We start from the raw sequence: 17,590 nt of genomic DNA, 5'->3' as shown, positions 1-17,590 counted from the left end.
GGATGCTAATGCCTCATTCTCAGGTAGGTTGGGAAGTTAGATGAGTTCCTCCCTCAGCCACCATCCCACAGGGCTCCTCTTCTGTCCCCTCTTGCTCTTGTTTCCAGGCTGTTCTGTTGGTTCTCTGGATCATACTTGTATGAGTTAAGACAAAGATTATCCTTGTCTATCCTTTATGCTTTCTTCTCTATCTGTTTTATCCTAGTATGTAGGCCAAGGATGGCAAGAACACTATAGAAGGTTTTCAGTAAATGCTTACAGAAATGAACAAGACATGATAAAGAATCAAACCACTGCTACTTGCCAACAGGCTGACTTTCTTCGTTAGTTTGAGAATTAGGGAGGATAAGTGCATCACTTGTTTTAAAGAGAGGTGGTTTTTTGTTGTTGTGTTTTGTTTTTAAAAGCAGGCAAGGCTTGTAGAATTTAAGTTAGGAGAACCTTGGATTCAGCCTTCATCCTCTGAGGCTCTGATAGGTGGTATATTAGTTTGCCTGGGCTGCCAGAACAGAATCCCACAGGCTTGGTCTGGCTTACACAACATAAATTTTCTTAGTTCTGGAGGCTGGAAGTCTGAGGTTGAGGTGGTGGGCAGGTTTGGTTTCTTCTAAGGCCTGTCACCAGACATGTAGACGGTTGTGTTTCTTTGGTGTCTTCACATGGTCTTCCCGTCTTGGTATGTCTAATTTCCTCTTATAAAGATGGTGGTCATACACTGGTTGAGAGCTCATTCCTGTGACCTTGTTTTACCTTAATTACTCTTCAAAAGGCACTTTCTAAGGCACTGAGCATCAGGACTTCAACATGAATTTTTGGGTAAGTGGGACACAATTCAGTCCCATAATGGGTGACAGTCTGAGAACTTAGCTCAGTGATCTTTTTCAAGGTTCTATGCCTCTCCGGAGAAGGTACATGAGTGACGATTCTGTTGAGTCACAGAGCTGGGAAAAATCTCAATGAAGAGCCTTGCATCTGACTTACTAGGACTTAGTCTGATTTTTCTCTTTTTATTTTTTTCAGGCTCTGTAGATGAGTCTTACTGCTTAGCACCTACTTTTTTCATCATTGACTATTCAGTTCTTAGCACATAGTGTCAGGAAACAATTGTTGAATTGAATACAGGTGATTTTTCTGCCTCTGGAAATTGTCACAATTTCATTCATCCAAGAAGGAAATGAATCTGTTTCTTCCATAGTCATTTAAGAAGATTGAAGTCTTGTTGCCTCAGGATTTTTGGACTGAACTCTTTCAGATGTCTAAGTTCTAAAATACAATAATATATTTACTTATGAACCATCTTTATGAAAGAGTGTTATTGCCACTATTTTCTAAGTCACTTATTCTTTTGTGCATTATGATTGCTCCTGCATAACAAAAGCAAAATCTCCTTAGGCGTAGTTCACAACTGAATTTGATAACTAAAATATGTTGCAATTCATGTTATAGAAGAATAGTAAGCAAAATATTAATACATACTTTAGGCTTTTTTGTACAGGCCCGAGTTTGATAAGAGCAGGTTTCTGAAAGTTTCCCATTGTGTGTGTACATGTGTGAGTACATTCACAAACACCATGGAATAATTTAAGATAATTAGAAATGGGACTGTCAAACACTTTTTATGTGTGCAGGCAATTTGTGGTTTTAGAAGCTACTTAAATTTTCTAACTGGGAACTTTTCAGTGTGTGTATGAAGGGTAATTTATCCTTCAGATTGGCATTTATTAATTTTTTTAAGTAGTACAAGTATTCTTACAAAATACTGTAGTAAAAGATAATCGTATGGCTCCACATCTTCATTTTTGTTTCTTTTTTTCCTCTTGATTGTAATTTTTTCTTAGTGCTTTTTGACAAAGCACTTTATTTTTTCTTAGTGCTTTTTCTAAAAAGCACTTTGTTACAGTAAGTCAGAAATTATATAAGATGAGCATGATGGTGCATGCCTATAATCCCAGAGACTTGGGAGGCTGTGGAAGGGGGATCTCAAGTTCAAGGCTAAACTCAGCAACTTAATGTGTTCATAAGCAACTTAGCAAGATCCTGTCTCCAAATAATTTTTTTTTTTTTTTTAAAGGAGGAGGGTGGCTGGAATGTGGCTCAGTGATTAAGCACTCCTGGGTTTGATCCCTGGTATGAAAGAAAAGGAAAGGAGGGGAGGGGCAGGGAGAGATCATATGATACTATGAAAATAATTTATTTTTATCATTTTAACTACCTTTGTTTACAAGCACAAGAAGATCTTCTTCATATTAAATGTGAGCTCTGTTTCTGTTTTATTACATCAGTGAAGTCTATGCACCTGGCTGGACACTTAATCTATTGAAATAAAAAAGGTTGTATGCCTGTAGAAAACAGATATTTTGCTTCTGTGATCTTCTAGGATTGGATTAAGATCTCATGAAAGAGAAATCTGGAATATACATTACATTTTTCTTAATAATTAGTGGAAGGTAGAGAAGGGGAAAAAAGACACTAGAATAATGCATGTTTGTATCAGTTGGTAAGAATAATACAAAACATATTTATACTAAAATCATGCAAAATGTTCTACCAAACAGTATATTTCCACTCTGCATTTTACACAGAAAAGAAGGTACTTTGTGTTAATTGTCAATACATGCATAAGAATTTCCAATGTCATGCTTTAAACACATTTCATGTGCTGTGGTAAATTAGCATCTGTGCATTTATAAATTAATTTATAAATGCATTTATTTATGCATTTATAGGTACACTTATAAATGAATTTATAAATAATTAATTTGTGAAGGCCCAGAAGAGGTCACATGTGTTAGAGAACATAGTGAAAGTTGTCTTGAGTGAGCTTTGATTTAGAATCTAAATTTTAAGGAGTTAGTATTATTTTATTTGAGGAAATGTTAACATAGTGAGAACTTTTATGTTAAAATATGAAAACTTTTATTTTCTTAGGATAAAATGAATGGCTGTTAATTCAAGCTAAACTTATCACTTGTACACTAAAATATAGACTAAACAGTGATAGACTTGCCAATTTGGCTTAAGCAATATTTTAAAAAATGAGCCTAAGTATAGTTTATTATTGTTGTTAAACATGATTAAGTCATTTTATTTTGGCCTGTAATCAACCTCCTGAGGTGTAATAAGGAATTTATTTCAATATACGGGCTCAATTTTCAGACTTTTTATTAAAAAAAAAAAAAGAAAGAAAAAGCAAAAAAATAAATTTAAAAAATCAAACTTCCTGTCAGAGTGTATGCATTGATTGTCTCCAAGGATTGATATTGGTGTGTCTCCTCAGTGGCCTGTTCTTGGCTTGCAAGTTTATTCTGTTTCTGATGTTTGCAGTACCTGGCATTGAACCCAGACCCTTGGATATCTTAGGCAGTCCTCTACCACTGAGCCACACCTTCTGCCCCCCAGGTGTACTCTGCAGGGATCTATTCTGAGGGCCATTCTCTCAGCTGTCTCAGTCCTACAATTTCTTGAGGTCCTTGAAACCTTTCCTGATTCTGTCATCCCATGCCCTCTTATGTACACACCCCACAGCTTTGCCTTTAATTACGGTGTCAGTTGCAGTCACTCTTTCTTTTCTTGAGTTTTACCAAAGTTGTTTACACTTTGAGCAGTTAGCATGATGCTGGCCACAGAGGCAGTAAGTTTTGGTCTCACACTGCCTTAGTCGCCTTCCTTGAGTGAGTTGAAAAACATTCAGAGGAAGTGTGGATAGAGTATTGATCACCTCACTTTCCCCATATCAGACTTGCCCTTCACAGTACTGCCCTTCCCGGCACTCATTATAGTTTCTGGACAACTTGGGAGCAAAAGTGTCCATCCTGATTTGGGATTGCTCAACTTTTTCATTGGTCAGAATCCATTCATTTCATCCACATCCTTAATCCCCAGATTAAATGGTCTTTTAGGGCACTTGTGTGGCTTGTGACACTAATGTTCCTTTTGTTTCCTAAAGCCCTTATGTTGCATGTTAAAGCAGGAATGGGGTAGAATGCTATTGGGTAGATCTGGAAGCAGAGCCCTGGAAACATGCTCCTAACACCCAGAAAGAAGCCTCTTTTTAGAAAACCATTGAGCTGATAGGTACATTCAGAATTACTCCTAAAATCAATTTAAGCACACATGTTCACTTGTCTTAGAATGAAGGTGGTGAAAAGTTTATGATAAAAATGATTGTGGGACTGGGGATATACCAGTTGGTAGAGTGCCTCCCTTGCATGCACAAGGCCCTGGGTTCAATCCGGAACACCACCAAAACCAAAAAACAAGATTTGTTATCAAGCTGTTGGTCTCCTTGAAAAGTTTGGTGAAGTCAGAATTAGATGGTTGATAGTTTGTTTTTGCACATTTTAATAGTTAAATGTTATCACTGCTAGAACTCATTTTAAATCTCATTATGAGTAGATGAATTACAAAATCAGAATATAACATACTTTTTTTGAATAGGTGAAAGAAGAATACAATGAACAAATTATTAATTCCTTATATGTTCATACCAAATAATATATACTATATTTTCTGTTTTGGCTTTTTCTTTAGGTGATTGAAGACAGTACTGGAGTCCGCCGGGTGGTGGTGACACCCCAGTCTCCCGAGTGTTATCCCCCAAGCTACCCCTCAGCCATGTCTCCAACCCACCACCTGCCCCCCTACCTTACCCACCATCCTCATTTCATTCATAACTCGCACACGGCTTACTACCCACCTGTTACTGGACCTGGAGACATGCCGCCTCAGTTTTTTCCTCAGCATCACCTTCCCCCGACAATATATGGCGAGCAAGGTGAGTAGATTATTGCTGGCTCCAGGAGCTGCTGAAACTGTTTGCAACACTTAGACAAAAGGGCACTCATAAGCTATCTATCTGGTCTGCAGCTCATGGGAAATTCCCAGCTTCCATTGTCCTGAATTGTGTCTTGGAATGATTATATTGTGGGCTGCAGCCCTCTTTCTTTCTCTCAATTTCCCCACATTCCCACAGTTTTTCCAATTTTTCTACCCCACAAAGACCAAGGAATGGAATAGCCACTTCTTTAGAAGAACCAGTGATCTGTGTCATATGTTTCTGTGTCCTATTCTCCTGTGTTTATGTAAGAATGGCCGGAGGCAGAACTGTGGCACAGTATTTCTTTGGCATTGGTATGGGCTAGCAGTAGAAGGGAAATTGAAGTGTTTTGTGCCCTATTTCCAATGTTAGAGGATTGTGAAGTCTCAATATCCTTTTGGTTTCCCAAAAGATCTGTCTTGGCAGAACTCAGAAATTCCCTGGCTGTTGACGTGGCCCGCCAGAACTTGCTTTTATTTCGAGACTAAACCATTAGTGCAGCCACAGTTCCTTGGTTGTTAGGCAAATGCTTACCTTGCCATGAAAAGAGCCTCTGAGCTACTGAGATGCCTTTTTAAAGTTTTGGTCTTGATGTTGGTTTAGTCTAAGCTCTTCTCTATCAAAATGGAACCAGATAAGTGAGGTAAAAATTAGACTTTAACCTTTTAAGACTTTGTAAAATGATTTTCTTCTGTGAATTGAAACATTTTATGGCTTTAAACACCTATTATATTCGTTCAGGTAAATTGGATGAGAAATACTTGTTACATTGTATAATTTTTGAACAAGTTATCTTGCTTTCTCCTATCAATACCAATTCTCTTCTCAATTTTTTCCTATATATTCATCTCACATTGCAGTTTTTTTATCTTATTATAGAAAGAAAAATTTGAGATGAGTAATTCAGGTGAAATATACTGTTGTAATTTAGGGACAGAAATTTTTTAAGGTAGTCAGAAATTTAGCATCATTCAGAAAAATCAAGGTGTGAGAAAATGATAATAAAACATGAAATCAGTAGCGCCAGCTGCATCAATAATTTTTTCAGTAATTCGATCATTTTGCCTAGTAACATAAATAAACCCATCAGGGAGTGGGCATATAAAACAGAAACACTTACAGAAAAACAATTAAGTTAACTTTTAAAAAACGTACTTACTGTTTTGACACAGTAAATATTAAATATTGGAGAGTTTGTTAGAGTTTTCCAGCTGGATCCAAGCTGCGGTAACATTAGGAAGCACCTTCTCTATTGACTTACCCCCTTGATCATATTCTTCTGACTTGCCTTATTTTAGCTTGTTAGCAGAATGCCATTTTGTAAATGGTGTCCTTTGCCTTTTTTTTCTTTTGAACATAAAAAGGAATATTTATTTTGAATGAGAAAACACAAAAATTCTTTAAGTTTTAAAAATTGACAAGCATATTCAACCTTTCACACAGTTGCACATCTATGGATTTAACCAACCTGGCATCAAAAACATTAATTTATAGTAGCACTGAAAATATACAAACTATTTTCTTTTCATTATACCCTAAATAATACCATTTACCAACTATTTATTTAGTATTTGATTAGTTATTATAAGTAATCTTTGCATTTTTAGGCAGAGTAATACTGTGACTTAAATTACTATTAGAATTAAACCAAAAATTGCATAGTATGTTCCTTTCTTGGTGTTCTTGTTCTGATTTCATTATAGTAATAGCAATAATTTACAAGTAAAAGTTCCTTAATTGAACTGAAGACAGCAGTGAAACAAAGTCCCTTTAAAAAGTCATTTATGTATTTTCTTGTCTTAGCTCTTGATGTGTATACCTAAAAAAGGCAAATTAAACATTAATTTACTAAGTGATAAGAGTTTAGAAAGTTGTTAACATGTTTTAAATTATTATGTGTCCATGATGAATATTGTAAATCTCAAGTGGGATGGGATGCATTGTAGCATTTAAAAATGTTTATCATTCATCTGGTGTATTTTGGTGTAGTTTATTTTAATATATATGTAGGTCTGTGTGTGTTCTTTCACATTTTCTACTGCAAATTGATTGTCTTGTGACAATTCATATAAAAAATTTTTCCTTTAGCTGTGTGAACAAAAGGAAAAGAAAAAATAGAATTTTACCACGGAACAATTGAAATATCAGTTGTTAAATTAGACAGGGTATCCATATGTTCCTGGGGCAAGTCCCAGGTGAAGGGTATGGGGAATTCTTCCTTTTTACTTGCAGAAGTGTCCAGGGTTGGGTGGTGGTTTATGTGATTACTTTATGGGAGGCTCTTTTTTCTTATAAAGATGTATGACCCAGTGTTTTTGTTATACATTGTCCTTTATTTTGAAAGTAAAGATTGGACCCTGGGGTACTTTATCACTGAACTACATCTCCAGCCCCTTTTATTTTTTATTTTGAGACAGGGTCTCATTCAGTTGCCCAGCTTGGCCTCAAACTTGATATCCTCCTGCCTCAGCTTCCAGTTACTAGAATTAAAGGCATGTGTCGCCATGCCCAGCTCCATTGTTGTTTCTGTTGATGCCTAAAGATAATTTCACATTGATTTAAAAATATAGATTTAAGATAAATATCTCTCTAAGATCCTAAGATTATATTGCAGATTCCCATTTTCTTTTTGAGCCACTTAAAAATACACACAATGAAGTCAGGGAGCAACCCACTTCTGCCTTGCCTTGGATTACTGCAGAAGAGCAGTTTGAGACCACACCTCCCTGGCACCAGATTGCCAAGATGGCTTATCTTTGCCTCATGCTTTGTCCTTGAACTTTGTCCTGATTCCATTTTTTGTTTTGTTTTTAATGGCAATTTCTCATTGTATTATTTTAGTAGTTTTCTTCAATTTTGGCTTTTCTGAATGCTGCAGATAACTCCTTATATTCTGGTTGCTATGTACTTTCCAGTAGTAATACTATTCTGTCTATAAGGATAAATATTCATTTAGATATCTTGATTCTGACTACACATTTTTGAGTGGGTACTTTGTCTATCCTTTTCATGAATTGCAACTGTTAAAACCATTTTAACAGGCAAATAAAACTGAATTATAAATTTAACTAGAATACAAACTCTTTTGAGGACAACTTTGTCTTTTTTGTTTGTCTCCATAGTTTATGGAAAATTTCTAAACATGACATATGGTCTTTTTGTATGTGTATGTGTTTGTTTTTTTTTTTTTTTTTTAACTTGAAGAAGAACCCTCATCTCTTTTTGTCTTTTATTTTGAGACAGGGTCTCACTAAATTTCCTAGATCTTCCCTAAATTGCTGAGGCCAGCCTCAAACTTGCAATCCTCTTGTCTCAGCCTCCTAAGATGCTGGGATTACAGGCGTGAGACACTGTGCCTAGCTAAACATGCCATTTGTGGTCGTTAATAATTGATTATTTATTGATTAGAAGCAAACAGGAATGTTTTAAACATGTACAATGTATATAGCATTTTCTTAAAACATTTTTTATAATGTACTTAGTAGTACTTTAGACTTCTTCAGGGATCAGGTCATTTGACCTTTTAATCATTTATTATTGAAAATATGGGCTGAGCTTGCATTTGTCACACCCATCCATTTTAGAAATTATACCACTCTATGGAATGTCAAGCTACATTACCCGAGAAGACCAGTACAGCAAGCCTCCGCACAAAAAACTGAAGGACCGCCAGATTGACCGCCAGAACCGCCTCAATAGCCCTCCTTCATCCATCTACAAAAGCAACTGCACAACAGTATACAATGGCTACGGGAAGGGTCACAGTGGTGGAGGCGGCGGAGGAGGGGGAGGCGGCAGCGGTGGCGGGCCAGGAATCAAGAAAACAGAACGGCGAGCAAGAAGCAGTCCAAAGTCAAATGATTCAGACTTGCAAGGTAATATGACCACAGCCATGAGGAATAAATCATCCCAAAGGAGCCATCTTTGACCTAAAGAACATTATTTCATGGTGGTTGGTTTTTCTGGTGTGGATGATTTGGTGTAGTCCTCTCTGATCTGTGTTTTAGTAAGAATAGACTATTTTATTTTCTGCAGTCCCAGGGGTCAAACCCAGGGCCTCATGCACACTAGACAAGTACTCTACTTTGAGCTACACAAACAGCCCTTTTTTTCTTTTGAGATAGGAACTTACTAAGTTGCCCAGGCTAGCCTCAAATTTGCAATCCTCCTTCCTCAGCCTCCCAAGAAGCTGGGGTTATAAGTATGTGCCACTGCATTGGGCATTAATACTGCTTTTTCAGAACATGTGCCATGTAACTTTTTACTTATTTCTCAGTAACAATTATCTGCGTTTTCACATTAGCCTACTTGTATTGTTTCACTCTAACTAGACAGATATGGAAGAAATCCAAATGTGGGGCTATTTTAGATTTCAAAATAATTATGTCTTGTAAAACCAGATATTATTTCCATGCTTTAGAGGAGTCTGTCATCACATAACAGGAATATATATGTATCTATACAGTTGTAGGCATCAGATACTGTTCAGTGCCACCTTTGGCATCCTGAGTGAAGTATTCATAGAACAAGAATAAAATGGATGGATCAGGCTTAGCACATTCAGATAGAGAGATATCAGCTCAGAAAGGCTTGTGTTTTGGTTAGATGATAATTTTATGGGCTAGATTGGTAGAATGGGAGAGAAAGGTATATGTATTTTCAATGAAGTGTTCAGGTAAGATTTGAATATTTGATGCCACAGGAGCAAAAAGTTGACTTCTTTATAAAGGCATATAGCAGAAGTAACTTAGATAAAGCAAAAGAAGATAACATTTTCAAAAGTATGTGAGTCCTCAGATCAAATGACTAGAAAACAAAGATGTGAACAATTGTCAGATAGGACATGGATTGATTGTGGCACTCAAGGAAGTCACTGAAGACTCCTTATTGCTTATCAACATAGGGACAGGGAATGTGTCTGAGATTGTGGTTGTGAATGAAAAGGATGGAAGTTGTTGAGTCTGTTGACTTGTCTAAGAAAGGCAGGACTCTGACGGGGAGAGGAAAACTCTGCACAACCAAACACCGCCATTACATTTCCTCCCAGGTTGTTTATAATGAGTGAATTGTAGCACCAGGTAGAGGAATAGTAACTATAGGGAAATGTGAATTTATTATGGATTCTTTTTTTTGTTCTTTATTGCTTTAAGTATCTTCCATATTTTATGCAGTTATGTATTACTATGAAACAAAACATAAACAAGTATCCTATGAAAGATACTTAAGTTGCAAAGTTGCAAGAGTATTTTAAATATATCTTAAGGAAAGTGCTGTGTCTGACATATAAAATATGTTTTTTTTTGGAGGGGGGGAGGCGAGGCAGGGGTGTCACTATTTTGCCCACACTAGACTTGAACTTCTGGGTTGAAGTGATCTTCCTACCTCAGCCTCCCAAATAGCTGGGATTATAGGCGTGTACCATTGGGCTTGGCATTAAAATAATTTTAGTGAAATGATACTACAGTTTCTGAGTTTGGAATTAGTTTATTTTTAGAAGTACTTTACATTTTGATTAATATCCATACTTGTAATTTATTAGTGCTTTAGAGTTATACAAACAGTTGGGCTCGTTTTTGACAAAAATTGTCCATGCATGGAATTTAATTTTACTTCATTTCAGTCCCCAGTCCCCTCCCTCCACCTTTCCCACTCTCCTCCTCCTTTCTTTTATTCCCCTTCCTCTGTTGGTCTTCTCTTCACTTATTTATTTTAATATATGTTTTTTTTTGTTTTAGTGGACACAATACCTTTATTTTATTTATTTATTTTTATGTGATGCTGAAGATCGAACCAGGGCATCACACATGCTAGGCAAGCTCTCTACCACTGAGCCACAACTCCAGTCCCTCATGTATTTATTTTTAATGGGTGTTTTATAGATACATAAAAGGTGGAGTTCACCTTGTTGTGCACACACATCCATACACGCACACATGTGCATAGTATAATTTTGTCAGATTCTTTCTGCCTTTCCTGTCTATTCCCTTTCCTCCTCCTTTCTTCTTAGTCTCCTCTACTCCACTGGTCTGCCCTATTATGGTTTTTGAGTGACCACTTCACTCTTTTTCCCCTTGACTTTAGTCTAGTTCCCACATATGAGAGAAAACATTATTGCACTCTAGATTTTGAGTCTGACTTATTTAACGTAGCATGATGTTCTCTATTTCCATCCATTTAATGGCAAATGCCATAATTTTATTCTTTCAATCCATTTATCTTTTGATGGTCATCTGGACTGGTTCCATAACATGACTATTATGAACTGTGGTGTTATAAACTTTGAATTAACTGTATCACTACACTATGCTGATTTTAATTCTTTTGGATAAATAACAAGAAGTAGGATAGCTGGGTCATATGGTGGTTCCAGTCCAAGTTTTTTGACGAATCTCCATACTGCTTTCCAGAGTGGTCAAACTAATTTTCAGTCCCACCAACAATGAATGAGTGGTCCTATTCTCCACATTCTCACAAGGATTTCTTATTATTTGTATTCTTGATAATTCCCATCTGATTGGAGTGAGGTGAAATCTCAGTATAGTTTTGATTTTCATGTCCCTGATTGCTAGAGATGGTGAACATTTTATATATATATATATATATATATATGTTGGCTATTTGTGTTTCTTCTTTTGAGAAATATCAGTTTATGTCTTTTGACTATTTAGTGATGGGGTTATTTTATCATTAATTATTATTATAATTTTGGGGAGTTCTTTATATATATATTCTGGATATTACTCCCTGTCAGGAAAGAAGCTGGCAAAGCTTTTCTCCCACTCTCTAGGCTTTCTCTTCCCAGTCTGAATTATGTCCTTTGTTGCACAGAAGCTTTTAAATTTGATGGCATCCCACTTATTGATTCTTGGTTTTATTTCTTGAGCTTTGGGGGGTCTTGTTAGGGAAGTTGGTGTCTGTTCCAATATGAGTGTTCACCCTATATTTCTTCAGGCACGTGCAGAGTTTCTGGTCTAATTCCTCAGTCTGATCCATTTTGATTGGACTTTTTTGCATTGTGAGAGATCAGGATTTGGTTTTATCCTTCTATATATGAATATCTCCTTTTCCAGAACATTTCTTAAAAAGACTTATCTTTTCTCCAACATAGTTTTGGTACTTTTGTCAGTATCACATGATTAAGTGTGTGAATTTTGTTCTTTGTCTTCTATTCTGTTGCACTGGTCTTCATGTCTATTTTGATGCCAATACCATGCTGGTTTTATTCCCATAGTTCTGTAGTGTAATTTAAGATTAGGTATTGTGATGCCTCCTACATTGATTGCTCTCCTTGCTCCAGATTGCTTTGGCTATTCTGGATACTGATTCTTCCAAATGAATTTTAGGACTATTTTTTCCTAGTTCTATGAAGAATATTACACTTTTATGAAGTGTAAAGTGAACCTTTTTTTGAGAGGGGTACTAGAGATTGAACTCGGGGGCTCTTGACCTCCGAGCCATATCTCCAGTCCTTTTTTGTATTTTATTTAGAGACAGGGTCTCACTAAGTTGCTTAGCATCTCATTTTTGTTGAGGCTGGCTTTGAGTTCACCATCCTCTTGCCTCAGCCTCCCAAGCTGCTGTGATTACATGCGTGGGTGCCACCGCACCCAGCTAAAGTGATATCTTGATTCAAGTATATAATGAATAGTTTATTAGCAATGTCCCAGCTTAATCATGGCATAGAAGAGAATCCACACAAAACAATTCAGAATGTGTTGTCCTAAGGAGAAATTTTTGCCTAAAGAAAAGTAGAAAAGAATGTATAAGTTATCCAGAGGGCTTATGAAGTTTGAAATGCTTTGATTACATGATTTGTTCTTTAATAATTTTTGTCCTGCTGTGTGCCAAAAAAGATATGTTAGATGTCTATATATGTATAACAGAGGCAGGTAAAATAAATTTAAGAATCAACAGGCAAAAGAGACTAACAGAAGGAAAATATGATGATTCAGGGATGAAAGTAGTACAATAATTAATGCAGTTATGGAATAACTTTGGCAAATGAAAATGCCTTTCTTTTATGTGTAGTTATTTCATGATTTATATACTTAAATGTGTTAGCTGCTGTATGTTTTAATAGGCTCACAGTTGTAAGTGAAGAACTGAGTTTGCATTGAAATCTGTACTGAAGTATTTGCTGACACACATCAATGTGTTTACAAGCACTTTGGCGTTTTTACCTTACATGTGAGAAACAGCTTGTAATTATTTTGAGCATCCTAAGATCTTTGCAGTTGTGTAGAAAGCATGTGATTTTATTGGGCAATAGCAAGATCATGTTTGCTGTGGGTTTCTGGGAGCATGTTTACAATGAAAAGTGGAACAAGCTCAGGCTGAACTTTTATCTCTTGCTCCTTTTCGAATTATATTATTTGCCTTCTCAAAATCACTTGAAGTGCTGCTCTTTACCATAAAGGAAAGAATCATTTGGGCTATATTACTTTATGCACTGCACCTCACTTCAGCAAAGATCTGAGGGTGTTTATATGTTAGATAAAAAAATATGTTTACTCAAATGAATTTAAAACTTATGTCTGCACAGAAACCTGCAAGTGTTTATATTTGCTTTTATTCATAATTGCCCAAACTTGGAAGCAACAAAGGATGCCCTTTAGTAGGTAAATGGATAAATGAAGATGTGGGACATCCAGATATTGGAATATTATTCACTGCTAAAAAGAAATGAGCCCACAAGTTATGAAAAGATATGGGGTAATCTAAATTCATATTATTTAGAGGAAGAAGCCAATCTGAAAAGGCTACCTCCTGTAGGATTCCATCTATATGACATTATGGAAAAGGCAAAACTCTGGAAATAGCAAAAGGATAAGTGGATACTGTATGTTGGCGGGGGAAGAAGGGATGAGTTGCTAGAAGACAAAGGAGTTTTAGGATAATGCAACTGTTCTGTATGTTAGTGGAATGGTAGATACATGCCATTACATATCCAAATTTATAGAATGGGAAGCACCAACAGTAAATGCAGTGTAATCTGGACTTTGAGTGAAAGTGATGTGCCAATGTGAGCTTATCAGTTATAATTTATGTACCCTCTGGTAGGGGATGTTGATAGGTGGGGCAGGCTGTGCATAAGGGCGGGGCAGGGTGTATTGACAACTCTGGACCTGCCATTCACCTTTGCTGTGAACCTAAAACTCTTAAAAGAAAGAAAGAAAGAAAGAAAGAAAGAAAGAAAGAAAGAAAGAAAGAAAGAAAGAAAGAAAGAAAGCAAAAGGCTATTGAAAGTAATAAGTAAGTATTAGAGGAAATTGAGGACAAGAGAGATGAAGTCATGAATAAGGTTGAATATAAAAGATTACTGTAGAGTTGTTTGATGTGGGCCATACATTTGGTTTTGAGCCTTTGTGCTGTCAAAGCAAAGAAGGGGATACGAATCAGAGAAGGCAAAGGCAAACAGTTAAAGCACCTGTTGTTCTCAGAGTCCATTATGTTGCTCGTGGCCTTGTATGTTGTGGGACACAGGTCTGAATGAGGGAACTTGGGCGTAGCCTCCTTGGCCTGACTTTCCATGGATCCTGTCCTTAGTGTCTCCATGTATTTTCCTCATAAATCCAGCTACGAGTCCTTTGCTCCATCTGATTTATAGGAGACTTCCCAGAAGGAACACCTCATGTTTTCAGATGTGTGTTTATTCTCTTCCTTTTCCATCCTATCCTGTGTCATGAAAGCAGCTAAGTCAGATCTGAATGTGCCGTTGTTCCACTCCTTAAGAGCCTCACTGGCACTCCCCATTGTCTCCGGAGCACAGTCTAAAATGCCTGACCATCGTTCTTTCAGGCCTTGTGGTACTTTAGATTTCTCCACCAGACACCCTGTGGTTTGCCCCATCCTATGAATGTGCCTCATAATCGCTTCTTGGCCTGTTCATTCAGTTCCTCTACCTAGCAAATTCCAACTCAGTCCTTTAAGAACCAGCTCAGAGGTGAAGCCTGTCTCCTATGATATCATAATGGCAGATAACTTATGGGAAAATAATTCCAGATTTTTTTGCCTCATTTTTCTCTTCTAGCATTTGCTTTTAGATTGGTACATGATCATTGAGTCCACTGATGTTCAAGGACAGGCATGGACAAATTTGTCCTTGTCTGTCAATTATTGTGCGAGAGTTGGACATTGAGCCTGCTCTGTGGCCAAAGCCCAGTTGAAATGATCATATGGCCTTTCATCACAGAAAGTAAAAGAAGTTTCTCTTGTTCCTTATTGAGAAGGAAGTTTCATTCTTTCCATTTTATTCTTGGTAAAAACCAAAGCATTCGCTGTTAGGAGGTTTCTCAGTGGGATACATCAAGTCAGGGTCCAGAATTCTGATTGAAGCACCTTCATTTTCAGCTGAAGCTGTCATCTGTCTTCAGAAAATAAAGTTATCTGGTAGGATAGTTTTAAAAAGATTGTATGAATTTAGAGTGAAAAAGAAAAGCTTTAGTATAGAACTACTATCCAATAAAACAGAAAGACCAAAATAGTACTGTTGAGGAGTAGGAGGGACAGGTGAGGAGGAGGAGGTGTGTATGTGTACAAGGGCAGTGATCTGGGGAAGGAAGAGGGAGGGGGAGTCACGAGTCTCCAAACTATGTTTTTGTGTATAAAAATATGTAATGTGTGAAGTTGATACTGCTGACTTTCACCTTATTCCTGGGTCTCAACCCAATTGTAAGGATGCCTTTTTCACACTTGATGCGAACAGTTTTAAAACATCCTAGGGTTATAGGATTCAGTAGCTTTTGATTGGTCTGTGTGATATAGAACAGACCATTTCACTGGGCCCTAGTTTTCCTTTCAGAAAACTGAATGGGTAGTTAGGCTTAGTGATTTTTAAAACCTTACCCAAGAGCAGATTTTCTTTTTTCAGACCATCTTATATAGGTCTCCAGCAGTATACAGTATCCTCCACCCCACCACCATCTTACATTCACTTGCATATACACTCTGAGTGGAAAGAATTGGAATGCTGGTGATTTATGCAGGGGAACTGGCTCTGTCAGCAGAGAAAATGAACAAACAACATATTTGTGACATTTGACCTTTGGAATTGTTAACAGTCCAAGGATAAGGCTCTCCCAGTGACCCCACCACCCTAGCTTAGACCCTAGCAACTCAGAGCCTGAGGCCAGCAGCATTAGAACCCTCCTAAAGGTTGGGGAGACATAGTCTCTCATGACCTATGGAGGTGGAGCCTCGTGGTCTGTGTTTTATCAGGCACTTGAATGATGATTGGCCCAGTAGCATTTGAGAAATACAGGCTCTTAGAATGCCAAGGCAATTTTAACTAAGGAAATTTTAATAAAGTTTTTATTCAGCAGGGGTGCAAAAGTGGTGAGTGGGGTGGGGATTGGGAGGATTCAATTAATAAATGCTTGAGACTGGAGCATCTTCCTGACAGTGTGGGGCATGTCCTGGTGTGGGGGAGAGTTCCTTCTGGGTTGCTAACACAGAGGTAGCAGCTTATGAGTAGACCTAGAATTTATAGAGCCAGTGGGGGAAAATTGGGCAAAATGGTAAGAATTCCAAATATAGAAGAAAATGAACATAGAACTTACTTGTGGCATTTGACCTTTGGAATTGTTAACAGTCCAAAGATTTAGTTACTCTTTAGATCACATTCCAACACATATAGTCATGGTTTCTGTTTATGACACTGAATGTCATCATGAGGACTTTATTCTTGTGCTTTTCTCCTTCAAAGATGACAAATTGCCTTCTAACCCCAGTTGTCCTGATTGGCAGGTTTTTATATTCTAATTATTTCCCAGGTGATCCTCCCTGACATATTTTTCTTCCTGTATTTTGCAATCACTGCTCAGAAACCAGGATCAGAGAGTAGTATCTACTTAGCCAAAATTAGCCTGAAAGTTTATTCATAGTAATTATTCATCATTTGAAGAATTATTATGCTAAGGTTTGTGGTGGTATTTTTGCTTCTGAAAGTCTGGAATTATTAATATTTGTTGGGCCTTGGAATCTGTTCTTGCTGTAGGTGTGGGGCTCTGTGCATGCATTGCTGCATCCTCCTGTGCAGAGCAAAAGTGACTTCCTGTGTTTGGAATTATGTGTCTGATGTTAATAAGGTCTGGAATGTTGGGAGTTAAGGCAGATATTCCTTTCAAATTTCTTTTGGTCTTGGCTCTCTGTAAAAACATAATGTGGGTGCTTCTCTGCTTAAAGTAGGATAGTTAGTGAGCTTTCATACTTCACCAGTGACTGATTTCTTCTTTGACTTTCAAGCTTTTCCTTCTCTTGAGCACGTACCCTCCTAGGCATGCTCAGGCAGGATATTTCAAAGACTAGAGACGGTTTGGATCTGATCGTGGACAGGGTTGGGCTCTTTTCCCCTCCAAGTGTGTGTACTTCACATTTGAAACTGTGCTTTCTACATGGGGTTTCAGTATTGCTTCGTTGGTAGGGCTTTAGTTAATAACAAATCCAGTGTGTTCATTGTCTTTAGCTGCCTGTAGATCCTGAGCATGGCAAAAATATTAAGAGAACACGAAAAAATATTAAAAATGAGCTCAGAGAGTGGAATTCACCCATCTTGCTGCCAAGTACAGTCTGAAAAAGTGAAAATAGTCCAAACAAAACCAAGTAACTTTTAATTTTTAAAAGGACAATGTGGACCCCTGGATCAGAATGCAGGAGACGGTCTTCTTGGCAGGACACTGGGCAATTAACACTATCACTTCCATTTCAAATGGAGGCCACCAGATTCATCTTGGAGGCCTCTTCTGGTGAGGGCTGAACAGACTTTGAGATCTTGGA

At 37.3% G+C, this 17,590-nt stretch overlaps 1 protein-coding gene across 4 annotated transcripts in view; it reads left to right on the top strand.

Moving 5' to 3' along the window:
- Nucleotides 1–17,590, top strand: part of Fndc3b (fibronectin type III domain containing 3B) — a 325,529-nt gene that overhangs the window by 177,574 nt on the left and 130,365 nt on the right. For all 4 annotated transcript variants that reach the window (XM_076867793.1, XM_076867792.1, XM_076867790.1 and 1 more), the window contains exons 5-6: nucleotides 4,531–4,774; nucleotides 8,401–8,691. In XM_076867793.1, the coding sequence (XP_076723908.1) occupies nucleotides 4,531–4,774; nucleotides 8,401–8,691 (535 nt within the window). The remainder of the gene's footprint in view (nucleotides 1–4,530; nucleotides 4,775–8,400; nucleotides 8,692–17,590) is intronic.

Source organism: Callospermophilus lateralis, chromosome 10, assembly GCF_048772815.1.
Source record: "Callospermophilus lateralis isolate mCalLat2 chromosome 10, mCalLat2.hap1, whole genome shotgun sequence".
NCBI classification, from domain to species: Eukaryota; Metazoa; Chordata; class Mammalia; order Rodentia; family Sciuridae; genus Callospermophilus; species Callospermophilus lateralis.
Note: the sequence above shows the minus strand (reverse complement) of the source record. Positions and strands in the feature narration are given on the sequence as shown.